Raw genomic sequence first — 27,997 nt, 5'->3', positions numbered from 1 at the left:
GAATATGTTATTACCGGACCTGTCTGCTCGATATTTCCTCTCCGCCAAAATACGATGTAATCTCTGCGGTAATATAATATTTTGGATGACGGTCTGTTGTGTATACCAAGTTTCTCTATGACTAATTATATATATTGTAAGTAAAGTCGCTAATAGAAAAGTACAAAATGTCTCGTTAAATGTTGTGCTTCTTATTAAAATGCCCACAATAATCAGCATTATTTTGAGTGGACACAAAATACTATTAGAATAATCATATTTTTCTTATCATACTAACTTGTCAATTCCATAACGCCATATCTGTTTAACACACTATGTGCGATTTTGTTATGTGTACAGGGCATGAGATGACGTTTATCTTTATGAACATTGAAGAAATAAAAATAGTATAATGTTTATTCCAATAAACTCGATACAAGCACGTTTGAAATGTGAATAGTTATATTTTTTTTTATTCTACCGCTCATTCGGAGGCCCATAGACGCAAGGTTACTACGTTATGTACTATGTATAATAATTTATAATTTTTGCTTGGATTATATTAGATTGAACCACAGCTTTTTTTTATTAATATGTGTGGATTTAGATCCAGTCTAAAGAAGAATTGCTATGTAGGTATAGAATTAGATTGCAGTATATTTCTATTTATTTATTCACATCTATGAATTTTAAAGTATCTTCTTTTAGTATGTATTGCGGAGTCCTGAAATTATTGGCAACCTATTTATATATTCATAACTTTATGACTGTGATAAAATTTGACGTATATTTTGCATTGCGTAGAATTACGCCTACGTAGCTACGAGTACATCTCTACCCAAATATCTGCACAAACCAGCCCGAGTGTGTTGCCGTGGGAACAATACCGTAATATCATTTAAATCCTCTCTGTCCTACAAATCTTTGTGAAGCTTTCGAAATGATTGAATTTTTACGCAGCCTAAAGGATTTTCGTTCAAATTTCGTATTTCTATTTATGTAAACCATTTTTTGTTCATATTGATATATATACAATATACATATATATTAATATTTTTCAATTGTGTTCCTTGATGTCACCCACAATACATAAATGTGTAGGTACATACCTATGTTTGCATGCTATGTATTACGCTGCTATGTTCTATTGACTATCTTTATTTTTTTAATTATCCGATAAAGCCTTTCAGTGGTTTTTTTATGTTCATAATCTCGAGTGCATCTGCTTGATGCACTTTACTCAGTCCGATCCAGTGATTGTCACGGAGTGACTGCGGAGTGATAGTGAATAGAATATGCGAATGGATGCGGAGTGATACTTTATACTCTTTAATTATATACTAGCAACGTATTAATTTAATATTTTTGTGTGCATTGAAATAACTGCCATAGTTATCGATTTATTCCGTTAAATTTAGATTAAGTTTTAAAATAACAACAAAAATGGGTTGTATTTATATCTGTATTCATGTTAGACTACAAAGTAGACTTGCTGATTAATTATCACTCTGAATTAACCAAGATGGTATCCAGAGACCTCTGTTAGGAGGTCGACTTAACTTGATTGTTAGCAAAAGGGTCAATAGCGTGCATCAGTCACAGGTTCATCTCTCCTTATTCGCCTGGGTCAGATGATAGTTCGTTCCAACTCGTTTACGCTAATTGTGCTGCGCTACACTATTTATGAATCATATATAATCCGGCACACTTTAGTATATAGTAGGCGGGATGGGAACTAGTAAAGTATCTACGAAAATCGGGCAATATTATACAGTAGGCAAACGACAAATAATAATAATAATAGGAAATACTTGTAAATAAATGTGGAGATAGAAACAACAACCTTTCCAAAAATCCCTCCCAATCTTTGGATTAAATAACTAAGTAGCATGAAAAGTCGATAGGTTTTGTTGCGTTGTTGCAATGACAATTAATTATTAACGTCGCCGGCGGAATCTGTCGTAATCTCATCTCCTTCCACCGACTGGTGGCTGCGAGACGAAATGAAAAAACTACAGCAATTAATCCCGCAGCTTGGAATTGTACATTTTAAAAAGCTTTGTGAAGAGCTATCTGGAAATTACATTTTTCTTAATGATTTGCCGAGAGGCAGATAAGTAATCTTACTTTTTAATACGAGTAGCAGTTGGATGCATATTTTTACAAAAAAAGGAGATTAGGTAATAATAACTATTAGGTATAGGTATTTAGTTTTCTTTGTACCTAATATTAGTTTAGAAAAAATTGCAAACAATAATCTACATACTTATGGCATGACTTCGTGATGCTGTTTATTATTAACAGTGTTATATGATAATAAAGAATATAGACATCAGAGAATTTGTACCGACAAAATTTTGTCTTATAGACTGCTATTAAAATGGTAATAAAGTACTAAAGCAGTTTATCAGTGTCGAGCTGGACACGCTGCGAGAATGCCACCCACTGCGGCGGCATACAGAATGGTGCGTCGTTAGCGATAATCCGATTCGGGCACCGGAGCATTCGGTAGGCGCCTACCCCGAGTTTCGACATTCAACCAGCCATCCCCGCCCCGTTCGCACAGCTCAGCAATGCGGGATCAGGAATTTGTATGCAAATTGAAAATGCCATTAGATCAGCAAACATCTGCTTCAAAATCCAACGATGCATTGTGCTAGTAAACGGGAAATTATCGCGTTTTGCTCAGCTAAGAGAGTCGAGTGCACTAGTATGCAGAGCATAGGTACATACAAGGAATTCCTTGTAATTGGCTAACCATGTATCTAGGCGTAAACGTAGAATACTACGTTTACGCCTAGGTACATGATTAGCCCAATTCAAAGGAAGAGTGGTTGAGTATTCCGAAATAAAATATTTTGCGGTATCTCTGAAGTTCAAAATAATTTACCAAGTCTTACTTTTACATAATAATATACATATATATATATATATATATATATATATATATATAAATATCCCCTTGGGCACTTTGTGGCTCAGACGTGCCGTATAGGTAGTTTTTTGTTGATCCTTTTTCACTTGTTGATCCGGAGGCCTTTTGTTGATCTAATGCCAGATGACCATATATAAATGTTAATATAAATGTTAATATATTAAGCGATTTATACACGATTTTATACAAATCCACCTTTTTGGCATACGAGCAGTTCTTGATCCAATTCAAACGGGCCAATCAGGGTGCAGCATTTGCCAAGGGCTTCCTCATTGGCACGTTTGGGCTATACATTATGGCTACAGTAACTTATATATAGTATTTCAAAAATAATAGTCTACCTAATCTAAATATTTATAGAAATCAGTCTGGAGTAACGTGACTCCAGATCAAATTACTTGTTATTTTTTGGACGGAATTTTCCTTTTGTAACAACGTTACTGAGCGAATGAAGAAAGACGTAACGGCGGATCCAGGGGGGAGCGTCATGGAGGTCTTGGGAGTCATGGGGGGTCATGACTCTCCCCCCCTTAGCCCAGGACTTAGGTAGACCACTAATTGAACTAAAAAATAATGAAACAGCTAAATTTTTTGCACGATCGGAGTGTTGGTGCAGTAGTATTAATTATAATTAAACATTGTTACTTAAAACATAACAGTTAAAGTACTATAACACTAAAAGCAAAATAGGTATTTTCAAAATACTTTTTCAAAATAAATTACCCTTTGAGTTTTTGTTCAAACCTCAGATATTATATTTATTTTAGGTATATCAATCAATACATAGTATAGCATAGTACAGTCTGTCTGTCTGTCTGTTTGTTGCGGCTAATCTCTGAAATAGCTGGACCGATTTTGACGGGACTTTTTTTGGCAAGTAGCTGATGTAATAAGGAGTAACTTACGCTACTGTTATTTTAGAAAAATAAAATAAAATTTCACGCGGACGAAGTCGCTGGGGCCAGCTAGTCTATAGATATACCGAGATTTAATGTTTAAGTTGCTATTATGTTATTGACAAAATTTTACTGTAATGTTACTATTACGTTATCCTACACAATTTGTATTATTTTTATGAATAAATAAATAATAATCTATACATCTATACATTTAATAAAAATTGGAGTGTCTGTTTGTAATATTGAAAAAACCGTTTTTTACTACATGCATATGAATATATATAAGGTACATATACCAAAATAACTATTTTTATAATTTTAGTCTGTCTGTCTGTCTGTCTGTTTGTTCCGGCTAATCTCTGAAATGGCTGGACCGATTTTGACGGTACTTTTTTTTGTTAGCTGATTTATAAGGAGTAACTTAGGTTACTTTTATTTTAGAAAAATAAAGTTAAATTCCACGCGGACGAAGTCGCGGGAACACCTTGTTTTTAATAAAAACATCTTTTTTGTGGTACTTGAGAATGTTGAAGCCTGTTGTTTGTAATATTGAAATAACCATTTTTTACTACTTGCATATGAATATAAATACGGTACATACACCAAAATAACATATTTTACAATTTTTGTCTGTCTATTTGTTCCGGCTAATCTCTGAAATGGCTGCACCGATTTTGACGGGACTTTTTTTTGGCAGGTAGCTGATGCTACTTTTATTTTAGAAAAATAAAGTTAAAAACCACGTGGACGAAGTCGCGGGAACAGCTAGTGTATAATATATTAGAGATACCTACGTGTTTTTTTATTGATGACTAGTGTACAAGAGATTTCGTCCGTGTTGAAGTAAAGAGAAAAATAAAATGGAATTCCACGCGGACGAAGTCGCGTGTACAGCTAGTTGTCGGTAGTCTAGCGATTTAGCTAGCACACTGCTTTGATTCCTGCTTGGTGGTCGAGGGTTCGATTCCTCGCACGCTGCAAACATTTGTATTCATGAGTATGATTGTTTGTAACGGTCTGGGTGTTTTCTATGTATAGATAATATATATGTATTTACGAAAAAAAATCTTTGTATTTATATCAGTACCCATAACATAATCTTCAGCTAGCTTAACTTTGGTCTAGATGAAGCTGTGTGAATTGTCCTGAGATTACTATTATTACTATAATAAATCTTTTCAAATCAGCCGATGTTTATTTTTGCCATAATACGTGCTGTTACCATGTGATAATATTACGTACGTACTTATTAAACTATTAACTTATTATTAAATTATTAACTATTTATACTGTTTTAAATGTGATGCGTTCATTATTTATATTTCCTTTGAATTAAAGACAAATGTATATATATATATATATTTATATACACTTGCACACTTAGTTGATCCAGCCACGATCCGTAGATATTGCTGATCCACTGTCTCTCTCTTTCTATCACTATCTTTGTATTCTAATATGCGATGTTGCCGTTCCGGCCGAGACCATGTGTTGTTGCCAAATGTATTCGTCGATAGTAGTAGATACCTATACTCGATATATATTTTTTCAACAATTTCCTGCAATAGTGAATCCGAATCGGCAATTTTTTTTAAATGCACAAAGATTTTTTGGCTCTGAATATATTTAAAAATCATTTACTTGTGTGTTGATGAATTTATATACTAGTACATGAAGTACCTAATACTTGTTTTGATTTGAATATAATATTATGAATTTATTATACGTAATCTAAAGATTTTGACGAAATAAAAGTAATTAGTTATCTGTTAACCTTGACTTCATGCTGGCACCAGTATTATCAGATGATGAACATACTTTCGAAAACTTACAGCAGAAATATCGTGTTTGGACTCATTAGATAGGTCTCGATGAATAGAGTTTAAAAAACTTAAAATAAATGGTACATTAGAAATAATGTATAAAAACCCCTTACGTAAAATTCAACCACTTTAAACTTAATAATAATAATAATTAGGAAAAGAGAAAAATACATGCACTGAAAGTAATTGATGCCTTCCACACAATATTTTCAGTATTAAACAACTCTGTTTGTTCAGTAAAAGTGTAAATACACTGGTAACCTTTAATCATATTTTATATGCAAACATTACATATACAAACACTAAAGTTTTATTTCAGAATAGCCAGTAGTTTTCAAGAAATAAGTCTTTGAAATTGTACGTGTAACTTATATATATACCTACTAGTTTTTTCACCATAACAAACAACACCAATATGGCCTAGTTAGTAGTTTACCTGTGTAAATTAATAATAATAGTAATCTCAGGACAATTCATACAGCTTCATCTAGACCCAAGTTAAGCTAGCTGAAGATTATGTTATGGGTACTGATATAAATACAAAGATTTTTTCGTAAATACATATATATTATCTATACATAGAAAACACCCAGACCGTTACAAACAATTTAATAATAAGTTAATAGTTTAATAAGTACGTACGTAATATTATCACATGGTAACAGCACGTATTATGGCAAAAATAAACATCGGCTGATTTGAAAAGATTTATTATAGTAATAATAGTAATCTCAGGACAATTCACACAGCTTCATCTAGACCAAAGTTAAGCTAGCTGAAGATTACGTTATGGGTACTGATATAAATACAAAGATTTTTTTTCGTAAATACATATATATTATCTATACATAGAAAACACCCAGACCGTTACAAACAATCATACTCATGAATACAAATGTTTGCAGCGTGCGAGGAATCGAACCCTCGACCACCAAGCAGGAATCAAAGCAGTGTGCTAGCTAAATCGCTAGACTACCGACAACTAGCTGTACACCCGACTTCGTCCGCGTGGAATTTAACTTCTTATATTTTAGAAAAATAAAGTTAAATTCAACACGGACGAAATCCCGTGTACAGCTAGTCATCAATAAAAAAACACGTAGGTATCTCTAATATATTATACACTAGCTGTTCCCGCGACTTCGTCCACGTGGTTTTTAACTTTATTTTTCTAAAATAAAAGTAGCCTAAGTTACTCCTTATTACATCAGCTACCTGCCAAAAAAAGTCCCGTCAAAATCGGTCCAGCCATTTCAGAGATTAGCATTGAACAAACAGACAGACAGACAAAAATTGTAAAATATGTTATTTTGGTGTATGTACCGTATTTATATTCATATGCAAGTAGTAAAAAACGGTTATTTCAATATTACAAACAACAGGCTTCAACATTCTCAAGTACCACAAAAAAGATGTTTTTTTATCAAATAAACAGTTTTTATTAAAAACAAGCTGTCCCCGCGACTTCGACCGCGTGGAATTAACTTTATTTTTCTAAAATAAAAGTAGCCTAAGTTACTCCTTATAAATCAGCTACCTGCCAAAAAAAGTACCGTCAAAATCGGTCCAGCCATTTCAGAGATTAGCCGGAACAAACAGACCGACAGACAGACAGACAAAAATTATAAAAATTGTTATTTTGGTATATGTACCTTATATATATTCATATGCATGTAGTAAAAAACGGTTTTTTCTATATTACAAACAGACACTCCAATTTTTATTAAATGTATAGATGTATAGATTATTATTTATTTATTTATTTATTCATCCAAAATAATACAAATTGTGTAGGATAACGTAATAGTAACATTACAGTAAAATTTTGTCAACAACATAATAGCAACTTAAACATTAAATCTCGGTATATCTATAGACTAGTGGCCCCAGCGACTTCGTCCGCGTGAAATTTTATTTTATTTTTCTAAAATAACAGTAGCGTAAGTTACTCCTTATTACATCAGCTACTTGCCAAAAAAAGTTGTCAAAATCGGTCCAGCTATTTCAGAGATTAGCCGGAACAAACAGACAGACAGACAGACAAAACTTGTAAAATATGTTATTTTGGTGTATGTACCGTATTTATATTCATATGCAAGTAGTAAAAAACGGTTATTTCAATATTACAAACAGACACTCCAATTTTATTTACATGTATAGATGTATAGATTAAAAAAAAAGTAACAGTCATAAGGCTAGTCGTATGCCTAATATATATAATAATGTAATAAATTCATTTAAACAGAAATTGCGGGAACATTATTTAAATTTGTAACTTTTTTACTGTCCTTCTCCTTTTTTCACATCTTTCTGTTATATCCATATAGTTCTCTCTATATTTTCTGATTTTCTTACTTTCAATTTGAGACTGTACTTATAATTTGATTATCGGATCATTATGTATTTACTTATATATAATATTTATACTTTACGTTTATTATATATATTTATGTATGTATATTGTTATTTTTTTATAGAAATGTATATTTTGCTTATCTTTATTATCTTTATAAATCTTTTTTTGACATTTCTTATTTATATTAGTGCACCGCCAATAATCTTTCGCTGCACCACTCATGGTTGCCTGGTAAATAACGCGGCAAAATATTAAGTCCGCCACATGTACAAATTTTTTTGTGCATTAAAGTTAAAGAAATAAAAAAATACAATACTGTTTAATGAAAATGCGTGTTGTCTAGTGCTTTGAGATGTATCAAAATAAGGTCAACAAAAAAGTCCGTGATGGTATATGTCTATCTCTTAAGGATAACCAACAATAACCATTTTTTATCTTTTACATTTTATTTTTTTTATCGTATGTTTCCCTTAAAATCATGTAAACTATGTTATTATGTCATAATCTAAAGAAATAATAATATTTTATAGTGACATATCCACTATAAAATACCAAAAAGTATGTAATTCGTTACGCGCGAATCAGGTGTTATAAGGTCAAAGGTCGGTGCACCCTCGTATTTGATAAATAGTGCTTCTCTGGACGTCTTTAAGAGAAAATGGCAGTATGTACGTGTATATGTACAAGTCCTTAAGTGTTAAGTTTTTCAAATGTACATACAGTAAAGAATAAATATTTTTAAGTACAGTACTTACGTACATTAATATAATACCTACTTTTTACTTGTATCTATTGTTATCAAAATTAAATTATAAGTTCTTAACTTGACCACGACTATGTGACCCTCTCTTGGCCAAAACGAGTGAAAAAATGAACAGCATACGACGACGACGCAGTACCTATAGAGTGGAGCAACTGCTTATTCAGTTTTATTCAACTATTTAGTCCCTCCACCGTTACAATGAATGGAGGCGGATATTACAATGTACGTAGCATTGCGAATATAAAATATCTAGATTAGGTATAATAAATTCATAATTCATAGGCCGTTACGGTATCAGAGCCAAAGTCTTTTTCTTTGTTTATGTACTGTTAGATGCGACAGCGACTTTGTTTTTATATTACTATGTAATGATTGATATACCTAAAATAAATGAAATATCTGAGGTTTGGACAAAAATTCAAAAGGTACTTAATTTTTAAAAAGTATTTTGAAAATACCTATTTTGCATTTACAAAACAATACAAAATAGCAATACAAAACACAAAACTATTTTTGTTTTTAGAGTGACATTTCTATGAATTCACTGTCGATAGCGAGCGGTGCGATGAAAAAAAATAACCGTTTATAAAAATATAATAAATAACCCTGGACAATTAACACAGACTGATACTGAACTGATATAAATAGATATTTTTATTTTGTAAATACATATATAATATACATATAAAACACCCAGACCGATACAAACAATCATACTCATGAATACAAATGTTTGTGCCGTGCGAGGAATCGAACCCGCGACCATCGGATGTAAAGCGGTGTGACCACCGAGGCAGTCGAAATATATAAATAATCTTATGAATTTAATTTATTCTAATTTGTTTATGTGCGCGGGGTGCGGTGTACGGTGCTCCCCCTGCCTCCACCGTTGCTGGAGCTTGCATGTATGGAGCATTGCGAATATAAAATATGTAGATTAGTAAATTCATAATTGATAGACCGTTACGGTATCTATATATATTCGGATTAAAATAAGTATCGCAAAGGACCAGTATATAAAGTATCAACACAATTAACTGATTTTTGAAATATATATACAGAGCCAAAAAAGTCTTTGTGTATTCAAAAAATATCTAATTTGTTTGTGTGCGCGGGGTGCATAACAGGGGGGACCCTGCCTCCACCGTTGCTGGAGCTTGCATGTATGGAGCATTGCGAATATAAAATATCTACATTAGTAAATGAATAAATTAATAATTGATAGACCGTTACGGTATTTATATATATTCGGATGAAAGTAATTATCGAAGTAAGGACGATTATATAAATTGAACAACATAATTAATTGATTTTTGGAATATATTCAGAGCCAAAAAGTCTTTGTGTATACCAAAAATTTAGCCGTTCGGAGCCATTCAGTCACGAATTATTAGTAAAAAAGTGTCGAGTATATCGTACTATCGACGAATATATATGGCCGCATCGCAAAATAGAATGCGACGTTGCCATACCGCCTGAGATATACGCGATAGAGGTCAAGTTATTCAGTGCAAAAGGTGGAATCAGCAAGTGTGTAGGTTGTGGCGTGATCAACAAAGTGCCCAAAGAGGTGTTTATATATATATATATATATATATATATATATATATATATAAAGGATATTGTTTTTTATAATAGATAGATCGAATAGGTATATTTGCTTTATTTGCAATATACAGTAAGGAAAAGATATAAATTATATATTAATTTAAATTGGATAACTATATGGGTATATACTGGGTACTATATATCATTTAAGTGACATGAAATAGATATATACATAGTACACATATATAGTTTAGTTGTCCTTATGTGTATGTTAGTCCGTAAAGTATATATTATATGATCCATAAAGTTACTCGATATTAATAAATAAAACATAGTATATCCCTACTACTTACGTACTTATGTAAGACGAAAATGATTTCAAATATTGAGTAAGTTTACTTGTCGTTTGTAAATGTCAATGGACTTCTCATTTCTGATAGTCACAGGTATCTAACGAATTCTATAAAATGATAGCATTGTAATTACAATTTTTATGGGTATCAAGCTGTTTGCAAAGATTAGTTTAAAATAAGGTACAAAAACTTGGAGCAATGTGAATTGGTATTTGTGAACAATGCGTAAATCTGCGGGCAAATGGATTTTCTACACAATTTCAAGCCAGCTTATATCAGTTTATTTACGACTGCTATAATATTTTTATGACAATATAAATTTTGGCTACCTTTGTTTTTATAGCTGTTGTGGTCAATGAAATGGCGACAAATGTTTCCATGTTACGTACGTCACCTGCTCACTTTAAACGAAAATGTTTATATGTTATGGGTATTTGATTTTATTGGGGAGTTTAAATGTAAACAGCGACATGGATATAACATTGACTACAGCTACAATACGTGACTATACATCACCAAAACCATCGACAATAGTCCGGAGACTCAATGTGGAGTGGAAAGAGATGGAAAGTAAAGAGAAAAATAAAATGGATGTCTTACGAAATCTGTTTCTACTGCAGAATGTGGAATTACGAAGGAGTACGTAATCAATATTACTTATATTAACTTAATTCCTAAATAATCTGCAAATTTGTTTCAAATTGGGCAGGTCGTAATGATGTGTGGAACTGGGATTATTGGTGTCAACTGCAACCCAAAAAAGGCAATTGCCCCGGAGACATGCAGAAGTTTGTATTAATTTACATTTTCTGTAATAAGGAGAAAATTTGAAGTAGCTATTTATCCAGTTTCAGCGTTGCTGTAGAGAGTATTTAATAAGCCTGGGACGAATCCAGAGTGGCGGTAGCACACCTGTAGAGTTAGGACATATCTACATATTTTTTGATAATTTTGTAATACTAATTATTGTATAAAACCAATTTGTGATATATTTTTTATGACTATTATAAAATTTATTTTTGGTTTACATGAATTAAAAAATATAATTTAATTTAATTTATAGCGTTTACACTTACAACAACACAACTACAATTATTAATTTTGCAGTCGCAACCGAATTTTAGTAGGTATATGTTTTTTATGGAAATTCCATGTAATTAGTGTGGAGATAAAAATAGCGAGAGAAACTACATTCATATTAATCTAATAAACAAATAAACGACAAATCGAAAAATTTATTAAAACTTTGGTTGCATCGTCATAATCCACTATATCATTAACTAAAAACTAACTTCAACTTATAATTAATATGATTATTTTCAGGTATTACTATAATGCACAATTGGATCGATGTCTATTGTTTGATTATTCAGGGTGTGCAGGAAATAAGAATAATTTTAAATCGTTAATAGATTGTGAACGATATTGCAAAGGTAAATAATTATATTAGTGAGGAAAGATCCTATTTGTATTTTAACAAATAAAAATAACCTTGGGTAATTAACACAGCGCTATCAAGTCTCTTGGTAAGGAGAACTTGTGTTATGGGTACCAGACAACTGATATAAATACCGACTTAGTTTTTTTTTCTGTAAATACATACATAATATAGATACATGCTTAACAACTCCTATTCATGCCAACAAATGTTTGCATAGTGCAAGTATCCAACCCGCGATCATTGTAAGCAAAGCGGTGTGCTAAACCATGCGTGATCATATTTTTATCTTCAATAGGTATACAATGTTATCTTACAGCATATTTTTTCAGGAGCAAATTATTTCGATTTAAAGAATATTAAACCACCAACCTTTTGTTCGTTACAACCCGACTCAGGACTTTGTTTGGCTCTTATCACGAAGTAAGTACCTACTTATAGTTAACACATAATAAACATAATCAATACTTTGCATGAAAACTCAGCCGATTCACTGTGTGTAAGTTATCTAGCGTAACGGTTGTTACTGTAGTACCTACTACATTAATATGTGGGTTGTTTTAAAGTATAATTTGATTTAATTGTTATTTTGTATATTCAGGTATTACTACGATGTAAATGAAGGTCGTTGCAAAAGCTTCAAGTATGGAGGCTGCGGTGGTAATCAGAATAGATTTGATACGATGGCGGCCTGTCGTAGGCATTGTTTTGTATCTACTTCTTAAATATATAATAAATTATAATTAAAAATTCTCTTCAAAGATAACCTATTTTAATATAAATTACACTCAATGTAGGTATTATTTACCTAGACATGTTTAAAATAAGCACAGTAGGATTTATGCATAATATAACATTATATTTATGCAATATAATGTTCTAATGTTATATTATCGTTAGAAGTAATTTTAGATGACAATGGGATGGAATTCCTCTCTGAGCTAACGGTTTTGGTTGGCGTGGTACCAGTGAAGGATGATAAAATAGATGAGGTCAGGTTAATTAACCTATTGTGATAATTTGTCCAATAATATAACACGGTGGTTTCCAGGGGGAACCACGTGGAAGTCAAGGTGATATGGTTCTAGGTAAGGTATGATTAGTCCACATTATTAACAATTCCCTTCCAACACTCACCGTATTTAGGAATCTGTAAAGTTAGACTTGTAAAAAATTAAAAAGAACTTTATGTAAAAAAGGATTTGTAAGTAATATTTCGTCTATATATCAGTAGTTGAAAATTATATATGTTTATAAATAACATAACGATAAATCGTTGTGTTAAAAGTCTAACAAATAGGTAATTGTATAACGTGAATAACATTATTTAAAAATTATAAATCAAATTTAAAATCAACCAGACGCGTTTTATTCACGAATAATTTTTGTATTCACATTTTAAGTATTCCGTACCGGCAAGGTTCGTTAGAGAAAGATGGAAATTGACCAGATATTAAAATACAACGAATAGATAAAACATTGATCTTAAGATCAGGCTACAATATCTATGTTATGGAAAAAGTTGCCAATAAGCATAACAATAATTGATGAGTAGAAACATTTATCTATAATGTAAACGAAATTAACAATTTATAAATTTGAATAGGAGGTAACTAATTAGAGTATATAACGATTTATATACCTAATTAAATGTTGTTACTTCCTAAATAAAACAAAGCAATTATCGAAATTGGCAATTCTTCAAAGGGATACCTACAGTGAAACTCACTTACTCACTTGATAAATTAGTAGCTTCATTAATGGCTTAAGCCGTTTAAATAAAAACATAAGCTTCGACGGGAACGGCCAGCGGTAATCCGGTCCGACGAAGAAAAAGTCCTCTAATTAATAGTAGAGCTTCCGGATTAATTAGCGAATATCTGAGCACTCGGCTCAGTGCTGCTCGTGAAGTATGTCCTTCGTTACATTCACTTTGTAAATAAGCAAAAGACCTATTCGTATTTTAAATTTTAATTCCACGGTAATATAACGACATTTTAAAGGATCTTAGTGTTTGCGATCGTAAAGAGCCATTAGATATATTTTAAAATAAGAATTGATTTGAAAATGGAACATTCAATAAAGAACATCGATATAATTTTGTTTTATTTTTGTAAAATAAAATAAATTATTGTCGTATAATCCACAGCGTCACCAATAAAGACATCAAGTGCGCAAAACAATTTTTGCTTTTATTATTACAACCTGCAATATTTCTCCATCGCACAAAGAAAGAATACAATTGAGTGTCTACTTTATTTTTGACTAGCTGTTCCCGCGACTTCATTCGCGTGGAATTTAACTTAATTTTTCTAAATCTATATCTATATATATCTACTGTGTATATATAAAAACTGTTTAGAATAAAATAAAAGTAGCTTAAGTTACTCCTTATTACATCAGACTTGTCAAAAAAGTCTCGTCAAAATCGGTCCAGCCATTTCAGATATTAGCCGGAACAAACAGACAGACAAAAATTGTAAAAAATGTTATTTTGGTGTATGTACCGTATTTATATTCATATGCATGTAGTAAAAAGAAATAGAAATAATCTTTATTCAAATAAATTCATTACAATCACTTTTGAATAGTCATATTTTGATTCTACCACTTATTCGGAATGCAGATTCGTCACAAGAAGAATGAGCAAGAAACTTGTGTGTTGATCTTTCTAATAGATATTTTTTTTATATAAATAAAAAAGTAAAAACCGATTATTCCAATATTAAAAACAGACACTCCAATTTTATTTATATGTATAGATAATAATATTTTGGCTCCATATGGTAGTAAGGAATAATCCAATATGCGATCTTTTAGGTTTAACTTTGCATTTAAACTTATTAAATGTAAAATATTAAATATAATGTATGTATATATTTCTATTAGTTGCCTAGAAGCCATAACACAGCTTTGCTTAGCTTGGGACTACATGGCGTTGTGTGAGTTGTACTGTGATATTTTTATTATTATATATATCTAGTGTGTACCTATATATAAAAACGTAAAGTAGATTATATTAAAGTTTTTTGTTGTCAATTATGAGTACCTAAATAAGTAAATATAAAAGTAGGTAATTGTCTTGCGTAGACGGAAGGCGTGGTGGCAGCCCGTTGATTGATGTCTAGCGGAGATGTTTAATTACCGAGAATAAAGTCAATCGTGAAATATATTACTTCTTGTCCTTTGATGGAAACGAAAATTCCGTTATTCACGGCGCCAATTTATCTATCTCGTCCATTTATTTGATTGGGGGAAAGAAATCCGATTCAGTATATTGTTTCTTAGATTGTAGGTAACTATATATAGTACCTAATTCGGAATTATACCTGGGTATATATGAGGAAAGAATTGTTTCCTACATCTTATTATGTATAAACTAACATTTTTAGTTAGTATAGTTTCATTTTATAAAAAAAAAATCTTATCATACATAATAATAAGTAATAAAATAAGGCATAAGTACATTAGCAGTAGGTTGGTTTCAAAGAAGCAGAAGGCGTGAGGGCTCATACATTACATGATATCTTCGCCTTCAAATGATAAACAAGATGCTTAAAACAGATGAGAGAGATGAGAACAAAAAAACATTGCGGTATCCACGTAGACGATTTTTACGGGGCAGATGGAGCACATTAAAAGGATAATTAGGATTATAACTGAAATTATCTATATTTTTTTATTTATGTATATTAAACATAAGGTCAGGAAAGTTAGCCCATAGTGGTAAATTTATCACGATAGTTCCAGGGGTAACCACGTCCGGAGGAACATTGCTAGCAATGGGGCCATCAGTACACGATACTCACAATCCCCTTCCTCCCAATATTCATATTATCTACTCTCGTGATACCACCACTCATGCGTTGCCATTCCGGACTTTGATGCCATGTGTTATCCTGTAATTTAGCTGCCTTATCTCAACTGAAACACTACTTACAAAGCAAACAACTTGTCGGCTGAAATAGGTAAGTAAGATGTGATGTGTAAGTGAGATACCAGATCAGGCCTGGCCATGCAGACAACTTTTTAAGACTATCTTGATAAAATCAAACAGTTTGATAAGTAGTGATTTCATTTTATTTCTTATTTTCCATTACCGGAATGTACCTAACATTCCGATAATGGAAAATAAGAGCCCAGTTGTCTATGTGTAAACACGAGAGTGGAGTTTATGACTAAGTCGTAAAAGTTCGTACTCGTTCACACTGTAAAAAACTCCAATTAAACTGTGTGCGTGTGATTGCGAGACAAAATCACGAAATGCGAAACAAAATCATGTTTTTATATTGGCAGTAGAGGACTAAAGAAACCAAAATAAAGTGCTTTTAAAGCAAGTATACCATAGCATATATTTGATAGCAAGTATATCAAAGAAAGCATATTTAGTTTCTGTGAGAGAAATAGAGATTCAATATTGCAATCTTTAGTTATGTAAATTATCCATTATGTCAATATAAAGAGAATAAATGAGAATTAATAAATGTGTGTACATATAAATACAAACAATAGGAAATGCATGTACCTACTTATCTAAACTCTCTTCAAGAGCTGACTGTAATAATCTGAGAGTCTCTTCTCCACTAGTGCTACCTACATTCCAATAGTTTTATTACAAATTCAAGTTTAAACACTCGGCTATAAGGTACAACTGTGGCAAATAAATAATAATTTCCTGTCTATGTTTGTTTTCTTCATGAATAATATTATTCGTTAATTGTATGTAACGACAGAGAACAAGACTTATGATGGTATAATGAATATGTTATTTAAAAGATCACTTCAGGAGTAACTTAGAAAGTACCCGAGTAATTGTTATATAGGTAAGTGGGTATTCTTTTCGAGGGGTTGTTATTATCTACTTTTTAGGATTCCTAATAAAAACTAAGTAACTAGTTAACATAACTTTAATTTTCACTTGACTACAAGTATTTAAAATCTTTACAAAAACATATAATGAGAATATACGTTATAATGAGAAATTTGTAGGTACTTGAGAATACAAGACTGAGTAAAATTTAATATTTTATTCGCAACAAATTTTATTGACAGCGGTACATAAATTACAACAAAATATTCACAAAGTAAATATAAAGCTTAATTACCTAACTGATGAATTTATGTTTATCGCCATCGGCATAAAACGATAAAAATTATAATTTGTATGAAATTTTATAAAAATATCAACTAAGCTTCGTTTCGATCTATCTTCCTTTATATTTAGAGCCGGCTAGGGCCTGCAAAGTGAAGAACTGTTTTAGTGCCGTCAATATCTTCGCGTAGTACTTCGCGGAGCTGACTGACGTATCAGATTTATATTTTCTGCACCTTATTTTTCTGCCGCCTGAAACGAGGCATATTCGTCTGCTTATATAAAACAAAAAAAAAAGAAAATTAACTACTGTATCGTGCAGAAGTGCGATATTTACATGTTCTTACCATCTCGAATCGCATCTCTTCGTTGATGCGCTCGGAAAGGTCACTTGGTATGTCGCTTTCTGTCACCTCTTGTATGACGTATTTTAGTTGTGATGTCCTACAATAAACATTACAATGTTATTTTTTAGTAATAACTGTTACTAATTTGTTTTACGTTTTGAAACGCCAAGAAAAAAAGCTTTTTTTTAGTCAGAGATTATTAGTTTCAAAATAGTTGAAGTAATAAACGGCGCGGTGCATTTTTTGGTTTGAATTTTTGTTGCAGACGGTTAGCCATGAAATGGGCTGTGACATCATAAGACCAGTGACCAAAATTTCACAAAATTTAAGGATGTATATTTTCTTTGTTGTTTCTAAGAAAGTTTAAAAACAAATAAAAGCGCCTGCTTCGTTCATTGTTTATTAAATATTGTTAGCTAATAAAAATACTCAACTTATACACCTTAGAAGAAACCCATATATACTTTAGTAGGTTAATTTCAACTGCTACATTTAAAATTAAGGACAATGGAGCAACTACTACAAGCGTTGTGAATATTTTACTACATTTGTCTACAGTTTTTAAAACCGGAAACCAGAAATGTGTATAATTTAGTGCATATTGAGTGAGAATGAATGTAATTTTATGCATATGAAAATTTAAACAGTAGTGCCAAGTATATGTACCTATATTAATTATATATATATATAAAGATAATACATACATATATATATACGTTATAAAACATGTAACGCAGTATTTCAGCGCGGTTACTTATGACCCGAGAGCTGGTAGCTACTTCGCCCAGAGCTTCTTTGAATGGTCATACTTAAGTATGGCCATTCAATTGTTCATTTTAATTTAATTCATTCAATGCTGCCGGTATCTTGGGTATGACACCTCGATGTGACGCGTTGGATTACAATGATTGTTTAATAATATGCCTATAATATTTTTGTAAATAAAAGAATATAAAGATTATTTACAGGAGATCAATAACTAAATGCACCCTTACTGAATGTAGATAAGCATATACGCGCTGGTTGCTCGCCGGGCGAGGTGTGGCGCGTCCTCTTTGCCTCCATAATTGTATTCGATAGCCTCCTGCTTACTGCATCGTGATACAACATCGTCATCGAACTTGCACCACTAATGAAGCAGATAACATAATAAAGGGCTGAAATCTAGATGCATGAAAATATGGATAATATTTTGAAGCTAAGTTTTTGGGTATCTACACCAAGTCGTTTTGTTTATTTTAAATGACAAACAAGCTGACGCCCACCTGATGGTATATAGTAACTGTCACCTAGTTACATGAACATGACTGTGATACATTCATGCTTTGCCCCACTCCAGAGGATTAAGATATTATGTCTCTAATCCTGTAATTTCACTGCATAATCGCACCCTACAACTTCAATACAGCTTACAAAGCAAGCTTTATTTGGGGCGGATGGAACACAAAAAAAAATCATTAAAATTATTTACTTTGAAAATAAATGTTATAATAGTGCAAATTACACGTCTAGTTAACAATACTATTAGTCTTATACATTTGCTTTTTATTTACTTTTATGAACATGAATAATCTTTGACTAACTCCTTAGAAATCGGTCTATTAGATCATTATAGATTAACGAAGCATAGCAGAGAGGCAGTAAATTTAGCTTTTTTTCAAATAGAGAATTCGTTTTATTATTTTTGCCAACGAAATTAATAGTACCAGTTGTTCTTGTAATTCACCCTTGTCCTTACTTTACGTTTAAACTCCGCCACACATTACGCCTCTGGCAGACTTTTGAATGTTAAGATTTGTATATATTTAGTAAATTAATATTTAATAGGCCTAAAAAGTAAAGAGACACCAATTATAATAAATCTTTTTTATTGTAATTGGTTATGTCATTGAAATTTATTAGCTTTATAAATAACCCAAGATTAGGATTTCTCCCATGTAAATTCCGACCATATAAATTTTAAAACATTTTTTGTTATACGAATACCACAGTTGACTTTCATCTATATGATGTATGTTATCGAAAAATTTGGCTCATATAATTTTATAGACTACGAGTAATGAATAAATAAAATGTATTTAGATCGATCTTTTTATACGTATAGATACGATGACGTAATTGAAACTTGTATATTGTATTTACCTTGCCATCTCCTTTGGGGTTAATGAATACCACATAATGCCCTCCGTGGTTGTCCCCTGAATGTACAAGTACCGCATGCAGTGTGTAATGTGCTGGCGAAGTTGGTATATCACGTAAATAAGGGTCCAGGTTTATTTCTTCGTAGAATTCAAATCTAAATAGTATAAAACAAATATCATTGAAGGAACATTTCCATTGGAATTTATAAATATTGCAGAATCTATGAGACAACGATATGGTAAAAAACATAGGAGAGTGTAATTTCAAATGTGAAAATACGGTAATATATTTTTAATCAACCTCATAAATGTTCGATTCTAATATATTTTTGCAACAAGAACCAACTTTAATAAACACAAAAAATATATAGCTGCTAATTATACGTCAAATGAAAGGTATAGGTAGTCACTTTCTACCTACATTTGTATGTATACAATTCTTACTTGTCATTAAATTTTATTGACGCGTCGCTCTGGGGGTCATATTGGAACCTCATAAGATGTAAATGGAGTATTGGGGGGAATACATCGAATCTCACTCCTTTTTCAGCTTCCTGTAACCCATGTTCCCCCGCATCGTACTTATTCTCGCCTTCAAGTAGCTCTGTACTTATGTAGTCCTTGAATGATTCATATACTGAAATATTAATTCACTTTGTACTCCAAGAAAATTTTACGTTGCAGGAAAATATTTGGCGCAACTACTAAATTGTGCGGAGATTTAAGCATACAAACTTATATACTACATTTTCCTCCGAATAATGTAGTATCTGTTGTGTTAGATATCTTGTTGATTAAATATTGTATTTAAAAATGTATTAGGTTTTTGCTTTATACTACAAATCTGTTATTATGGAAACAGGTCATTAGGTGAGTTTAGAATATTTAATTATCTAGTAATGTACATGTATATCTATTATATCAGCTATATTATACGTATAATGATCTCCGAGTTGTGAAATACTACAATAGTGAAATAGTATAAAACAGTCTAAAAATGAAATTATATAAAAACTTTATTTAAATAAATAAATTAGTTAACTGGAAAAATGCATAATGCATGCTCTTTTTTTAATTTTGTAAAGATCATGGCAACACCAGGATATCTAAATATTTTTCACATTTAAAAGTTACAACACACAGATACATTTAATTCATTAGTCAGTTGAGTTTCTCTGCTTGGTTCAAGCCTTTTAAATTTACAGTACAGTAAGTATACTTTGATACATTACTTTACACAGATCAGTATCAAAAGCAAGTGACATAAGGCTGTAATTTGTTCAGATAAGTCTCCTTTCCTACATTATAGGGTGGAACAACAGTAATGACGTTGTAACTCACTATTATTTTTTTCCTTAACGCTAAGTTGTATATCGTAGAACGTCTCGACACGGGTGCTGGTGCAATTAACATTCTTACACTTGATAAACGATGTCATTTTTCCTTCGAATAATTTCGGCACAGTGCCCTCTACGACCGTTCCTTTCATTTTGTTTTCGAGCTTATCTAATAGCACCTGCGTAATAAAATCTCAGGTAAAATGATTGTACTATTAGGTATTTTATTAAGGTACGCTTAGTGTTGGTTATTTCTTATCCGACTATTTTCTTTTCCAGCTCTACCGGAAGACACTCTAGTAAGATGAATTAAAATCAGAAATTTTCGCCGTTGAAATTATTGAAGAGTTAAGAACTTTTCTTAGTAAGCTATTGGAGTACAATAATTAGCAAGAAAGATATTTCTGTAATGATATTACATAAGAGAGAAAAAAGATAGAAATTTTTAAATCGCAATTCTAATATTTACAATCTTAGTCAAAGTCAATTTTGGTGTTTCTTTTTTTACTTTTATATTATCAATCTGTTTAACAAAATATACTCTATCGTAAAATTTTTTCCTAATCCAAATAATGAGTATACGATGTACCTAAAATGTCTGGCAACGTTTTCATTCTACCCTAACAGACATTTGATTGTGCGTCCGTATTGTTGCAAAAATAATAACTCAGTCAGTCAGCCTATGGTATCCACAGACGCATAAATGATTATTTGTAACGTCTCTAAAAAAAATGGTCCATTTCTGTTACTGTTTTTGTGAAAACGACATCTACCGAATTCTTTTAAACAAAAAAGGAGAAAAAATGTATACATTTCAGTTTTTGTTATAGATAAATATGGAATGTGCCTAATAAATTTTATGTTCAAGAACTTATGATTAGCTTACACGAAGAAATTCTTGTACATCATGTTGCATAAATGAATCCATAGTCTCCCATCCAAAGCTTTTCGTTAACCTCTTAGTCGCTACAGGTTTGTCGGTAAATTGTAAGTCATAAAACACGCGTTGTAGTGCAAACGCTACGGAGCGACTGCTGTCATCACCCACTGTTGGTATCTTATACACGGCCTTACGGAGTACATTTGTGAAGAACAGAGTTTGTAAGAGGGAGTTCATGTAACAAGTCGCTCCTTGATTCTTCAATCCTGTGACATAGGACAATTACTAAAGTATTATCTAAAAAAAAAGGAGCGCTAGCTACTTACGTCAATCAACTATTACCAATTTATATTTATATATTGTGTCTATTCTGTTTGAAACACGAATATGTTATTATTTATACATTTATTCATTACAAATAATTTGGGAATTCAATAATTTGTTCTGTTACATTTTTATTTTCATTCAGTCTTTTCTGTTAATGTCTCGGTAGATATACAATCTAGACTGTTTCATATATTTTGTTTTACATATACTCTTACAAATTATATTGTTTACTTTTAAGTATGTACGTAATATGATAAAAAGTCGACAATTTTACCAACAAATCCAGTATGTTTTTTGGAATCCCAAGAGATACCGTGTGGAGCCTCCGCTACTATATGTGCCTCTATGGTGATAGAATCATCTTTAATAAAACCATTGTCTGGATCCAATAAGTCATCCCAAGAAACAAAGTGAGCGAAACCCCAATCATCTTCTTTGCTGTAAAGAAATGATATGATAATATAGAGTCAAGAATTGTATTATAGATGTGTTTATTGATATATCTAGGAGTATAGTAGTATCTGTAGATTATTTTTGGTAACATCCACTGGCATACACTAAAACACGATTTCTGAGACAATGTGCCATAGTTTCCTAGCAAAAGCCAAGCCTATCTCTAACTTTTACACAATCAGGAAGATAATCTTTTATAAAGAATAATTATATATTTTTACTACACTGATTAACAAGCCTATCTGATGATACCTGAAACACCAAATAATTTTCAAATACTTTACTCACCAATGATACATATGGTGGAGTTTCCTGCATAAATGTTCACCATCTGATTTGTAAGAGAGAAGTTTGAGTTCTCCTAAACCATAGCATGACCAGCCGGGGGTATCACAATCTCCATTGCACTGTAAGAAAATGCCTAGAGCCCTTTGTTGCTGTCGTTCCGGTGTCGACGTATGACGCAACAGGACCAAGATCTTCCACGGTAGACATCGCACGTAGCAAGGTGGTGATAACACCTGCTCTTTTAACTGACTGATGTTCTGGACTGTGAAACGAAACGTCGCTTCGGGGCGCGCGATGTCATCGTCTTCTATAGCACCGACCTAGCGCATTAAAGATACTGATTGTAAGTATATTAATAAGATTAAATGTTGAGTTTGGACTATTGGCTTATTACCCCGAATTACTTCCGAGAATCCCGATAGTTAATATCTATCCGATAACAAAATTAAAAAAAAAATCGCGTGTCAATCTATATAGCTAACGGACTCTCCAGTGAAAATTATATTGATACGATATTAAAACTTAGTCGGAGAGAAAGTATTAGCCGCCTGCTGGGTTGTATTCACATATACCAAGCGTATTGCGGGCATGTCAAGTCTTCTGACTAGTAAATAAAGTGTAAAGGACCTAATTACGTATTATAACGAAGAAAGGTAACAAACCGGATTGGCCGGCAGTTTCTCGACAGTTGAATTTTCCTCGCTGCCCGCTTCAATCATTTTCAGAGGCAGTCATGTAAATCTACAGGAAAATAGAAAATAAAAATAAAAACTTCTGTCATAATTTTATGGTAATTGAAATATAAAATAGTTTTAGCGGTAAAGAAAATACTTTGACTATAATGTGAAAATTACAACTGATTTATAAAATACTAAATCAGCTGAAATTCCACACTACAGTCGATATACACGTACTTAAAGAGGGGGAAATATTATGTAGTACCTAAATGAGTAGTTACAGTAATTTAAATTTATTATTATTTATTGAAAACTTATCACTGTTATGTACACATGTGTATGTAATTTTTACATCGAGTTGCAGGTTGGTCGGGTAGTGATATCTCTAAATAATAATAATCAAAGCCACTATCCACGTATTTGTCTCTTCACTTATTTCTAAACCATACAATGGATTTTAATATGAGTATTACAGTCTATGAGATCTTTTTTATAAATATATATATATATATTTTATGAAAGGTTTGTAGATGAAATACATTCGAATATTATTTGTATTAAAATTGTTTAAATCGTGTGAAATCGAAATTGATCGTCTGTAGGTATCTATTAATTAAGTGAAAAATATCTTGCTTTACCTTGTTCCAAAATATACATAATGGTTGTTATCAAAAAATATAAACTAATTTTGTAATTTTTTTATGGCCGATGACATGCGTCACTTTAGCATTTTATAGTTTTCACATTTTGACATTTTCTAAATTTAAATAAAGCCAGTTAGAGAGAGTGTTATCATTAAAATTATATATTAAAATACATAAAGTTTCTTATAGTAATCTATGTATAGGAATACAGACTTTTATTTGTTGGAAGAATTGAAATGATAAAATAAGTCTTCATTAAATTTACAATCTGTGGTAAAACTAAGAACAGACAAATAAATTCAATATTTCAATGAGTGAGCGATCGCTTACTGTGGTCTACGTAATCGGATTTATAGGTATAATGATAAGCATTAATCTTGAGAAATGGATAAGGACAAATCTTCAGAGACCTTATTTAACAATGCCTTTACTGTATTTGTATAATGATTTATGAAATTGAAATTCTGGGTTGCCTCATTCCAGGGGGCTATAGTTACTGCTTAATTGAGTCGGCTACTGGATACCGGAAATTAATTAAAACCAGTCATCTTGCGACGACATTATTCTCCATTGGTTAGTAGATTGACAGTTAGAAGCTGAACGGTTTAATTAGAATTTGTGAATCAACCTTGTCATTAATTTATCAATTTATTACTTAACCGTGGTGGTGGCTTTACATTATATTTATTATGTATGTTTATTATCATATATATTTTTATCGCATAGACATATTAACATATTAACATCATATAGACTCAGTAAAAAGTCATCTTATTGATGGTCATCCTATTTCAGTTGTCAAACTGTTCGTTATTTAAGCTCAGTTTCGGATGATGAGTCTAGATAAGACAGTGAAATTACGGAATGCGAGGCATAATATCATTGTTCCCTGGAATGGCAACGTATGAGTAATATGTATGTATATAGGCGACGATAACATACCAATCGGTGAGCCGTCAGGTTGTTTGCTATTCTAATTACATCAATAAATAAAACATTATGACGTAGAAATATAACAGCAATAAGGCGAACTACCAACATTAATTTCCTTTCATGAAGTCAGGGCATATGGTAGGACGGACAGTCAGTTAAGGACAGAGTGCCTGGATGGGTTGCTAGCAATGGATACATTGTTAATCCCCAATATAAACAATTCATTTCTCCATTGCGTTCCTGTTACAAGGCCTTATCTTGAAGTGGTTAGTTGAATCTGACGGTCGCAACGCAATTTATTGATGTTGTTTCATAGAAAAAGAAAAAGACTTATAAAGTATAGTCTGATAGCTGTAAAAGATAAACGTTACAAATGCGCACGGTATAACGAGAAAGTAGCACAACTTTTAATTAAAATTCGTATGTTATCTGAATATATCTGTTATCTGAATTTTTTTTTATCTTAGATGTGACTAAGGCACGAAGAGGTAAGTGATGCTTGGCCAGCGAAGTAAAATGTCCTTTCACTGAATGTTCGGTGCCCAAGAGTGGCACTTTAAGAGTTCTAACTACTATAATGATGACTATAGATCTCGTGTTGGTTATCTATCTAGCAATACTAATACATGTATAATCAAGTTTCTGATAGTAATAGAACAAATGTAATCGGTTAATACTATTGTCTATTTTCGATTCTATATATTATTATTATAATATCTATAATCGTTTATATAGTGACCTTTACTATCATAGTTTTTTTATAAAAAAAGTATTATGTTGTGTTGCAAAATAGTAGCTCACATAAATATATGTTTTATTTTTACTTACTAGATATTACTGAGATAGGTAAAGTATAATTTACAACAATTATTTTTATTAGCATTTTATAAAGGACATGATGCGTGATGTAATATCTGCTGCATTATATTCGATAAAGGTTTTTGTAGTTATTTTGTTGCTTAAATATTATTGGTTGCTATCGAAAAATAAAATCAAGATTATCCTTAACAGCTAAAAGGGTCAGGTAAAGTAGGTAATACTGTTATACCCAACTTGGGTTTTCCGTTTTTCTCACTATACGCACCGAACGTCAAACAATTTTGAACAGTTTTCTTTCGACAAGCAAATGGACTATGGCGACTCCGTAAACTTTTCAAATCGAAAGGCCATTAAGGATCTCATAGGAAGGTAAGTTAACCGGCATTACGTTTAATATCTGCAGAATTAGGGAACTTTTTACATTATCCCGATGTTTAAGTAAATATTTGTGTCGCGATAAATTGAGCGTAACGAAATCTTTAACGGTTATTTAGGAAAACATTGTATCTTTATCTGATTTATTATTTACTGTTGAGAAGCGTTTGTTAAATTATACAGATTTATTGATATATATATAAATATTAAAGAATGAAGGATAAGTAACAAATACTTTTTGGTACATTTTGGGGCTTCATATAATGAAACTATTTATATTGAAATTTGGGATACAAGTACAAAAGTACAGAAGTACGTGTATTTGTCACATGAACTATATATATATAGTAAGACATTTATGTACATACGGTATAATTAAGAAAGTGTACCGAACCGTATTAGGAGCGAATTATTTGGATTTGGATTATGTGGAAACTGCGGGACCCAATCACCCATTAGAACCGTGGCGATTAACTCCATTAACCTTAATGTAACCATCCAGTCCCACTGCAACGAATCATTAGCGGGGAATAATTGTGACAAAATTGGGCTAATCGTTCGGAAATAATACAGTAAATATACAATTTGATACATTATTGCTGTTTAAGATATCTTTTAAATTCGTTTAACAACATTTTTACTTAGTGTTTCGAAGGAATAAATGTAATTCGTAATTCTTATGTTGCGTCAAGCATCCTCAAAATTTGTATGCAGTTTAATTTTAAATATATTTTATTTTTTTACATCATTTGTAAAGAAAAAATTCAAGTGCCACTTAAGCTCGCATTTAACTGATTTTCTTAAGGTATTATTTTCTATTTTTCCCTCAAGCAACCCATTCGCAAGTTAGCTTCCGGCTTAAATGCTGAAATATGGTATAATTATCCGGTGCAAAAGAGCGCGTAACAATTTCGTCCCCCACAGTAATGACTACGTATTAAGTGTAAGTGTAAAGTTATTTATCATATACTTATATATATATGAATTTATATATCCCAAAAAAAAAAACTTTATACAATACAACTTAAGTTTTTAAAATTGATAAAATTAACATTGAATATGTATTAGTACCTACGTGTAAAATAATTCAGTCTATATTCATCTTTAGTATTTTAGAAAAATATGTGTAATATTTGAATTTAAGGCCTATTAGCAAAGACTTGAGAACAGTAACAAAAAATATATAATTAGAAATATTTGAAAATTTTTACTTAATAAGTCAGTTGACATATTATATGTTCGTCCTTTAAAAATTACCAGTATCGTTGCTAAACCTGACTTCTGCTAATAATATGATGAAACTATATTTAAACATTGCGAAATAATTAGTAGGTGGAACCTATCAGCCATCTATTGAGCGTGTAGAGGATTACGTTTGAGATTCCATAATTAATGGAAGTGAAACAAGGGCCGGATGATGAGATTCAATTAACTGTAATCGATACCAATGTGTACTATTGACGAGAAATACTTATATACCTACGAATGCGACGCGATTGTTAAATAAATTATTAGTGTAACAACACGGTGAATTCACTCAGGAACTAATGAGAATAGGTATTAAGTAATCATTACGTAGTAGTAAAATGT

General features: G+C 31.6%; 2 protein-coding genes and 1 long non-coding RNA gene across 7 annotated transcripts; 2 read left to right on the top strand and 1 right to left on the bottom strand.

The window, feature by feature from the left end:
- Positions 1-794: 794 nt before the first annotated feature.
- LOC131841176 (uncharacterized) lies at positions 795-11,558 on the top strand. The gene is made up of 3 exons (XR_009357440.1): positions 795-978; positions 11,000-11,295; positions 11,366-11,558. It is a non-coding gene; the product is annotated as an uncharacterized LOC131841176 (long non-coding RNA).
- Positions 11,559-11,965: 407 nt separating this feature from the next.
- On the top strand, positions 11,966-12,835 carry LOC131841087 (boophilin-H2-like). Its single transcript, XM_059189325.1, has 3 exons — positions 11,966-12,089; positions 12,427-12,517; positions 12,696-12,835. The coding sequence occupies exons 1-3, from the start codon at positions 11,966-11,968 to the stop codon at positions 12,817-12,819; spliced, it is 339 nt and encodes a 112-aa protein (XP_059045308.1). The 3' UTR covers positions 12,820-12,835.
- Positions 12,836-17,042: 4,207 nt separating this feature from the next.
- LOC131841175 (ubiquitin carboxyl-terminal hydrolase 7-like) lies at positions 17,043-24,370 on the bottom strand. 5 transcript variants are annotated; one of them, XM_059189435.1, is made up of 11 exons: positions 24,275-24,370; positions 23,622-23,700; positions 22,960-23,279; positions 22,493-22,656; positions 21,898-22,157; positions 21,016-21,190; positions 20,119-20,311; positions 19,676-19,829; positions 18,529-18,662; positions 17,524-17,630; positions 17,043-17,438 (listed from the first exon to the last, which is right to left on the bottom strand). In XM_059189435.1, exons 2-11 carry the CDS (start codon positions 23,676-23,678, stop codon positions 17,299-17,301), a joined length of 1,704 nt encoding a protein of 567 aa, XP_059045418.1. In that variant the 5' UTR covers positions 23,679-23,700; positions 24,275-24,370; the 3' UTR covers positions 17,043-17,298. The 5 variants fall into 5 exon arrangements, with proteins under 5 accessions (XP_059045418.1, XP_059045421.1, XP_059045419.1 ...); XM_059189438.1 differs by having other exon boundaries at positions 17,044-17,331; positions 17,534-17,630; XM_059189436.1 differs by having other exon boundaries at positions 17,307-17,458; positions 17,534-17,630.
- Between the last annotated feature and the right edge of the window lie 3,627 nt (positions 24,371-27,997).

Source organism: Achroia grisella, unplaced genomic scaffold, assembly GCF_030625045.1.
Source record: "Achroia grisella isolate CSIRO2021 unplaced genomic scaffold, CSIRO_AGI_Agris_v1 utg1573, whole genome shotgun sequence".
NCBI lineage: Eukaryota > Metazoa > Arthropoda > Insecta > Lepidoptera > Pyralidae > Achroia > Achroia grisella.
This window is presented reverse-complemented; position numbering and strand designations above follow the sequence as displayed.

Excerpts from the sequence above, each read along its gene's own strand:
- LOC131841175 (XM_059189435.1), bottom strand. The coding sequence starts at position 23,678 with ATGATTGAAGCGGGCAGCGAGGAAAATTCAACTGTCGAGAAACTGCCG. Across the intron at positions 23,280-23,621 it reads AGAAACTGCCGGCCAATCCG|GTCGGTGCTATAGAAGACGA; the intron begins GTTTGTTACCTT and ends TTAATGCGCTAG. Across the intron at positions 19,830-20,118 it reads TCAATAAAATTTAATGACAA|ATTTGAATTCTACGAAGAAA; the intron begins GTAAGAATTGTA and ends TATACTATTTAG.
- LOC131841087 (XM_059189325.1), top strand. The coding sequence starts at position 11,966 with ATGATTATTTTCAGGTATTACTATAATGCACAATTGGATCGATGTCTA. Across the intron at positions 12,090-12,426 it reads TTGTGAACGATATTGCAAAG|GAGCAAATTATTTCGATTTA; the intron begins GTAAATAATTAT and ends ATATTTTTTCAG. Across the intron at positions 12,518-12,695 it reads TGTTTGGCTCTTATCACGAA|GTATTACTACGATGTAAATG; the intron begins GTAAGTACCTAC and ends TTGTATATTCAG.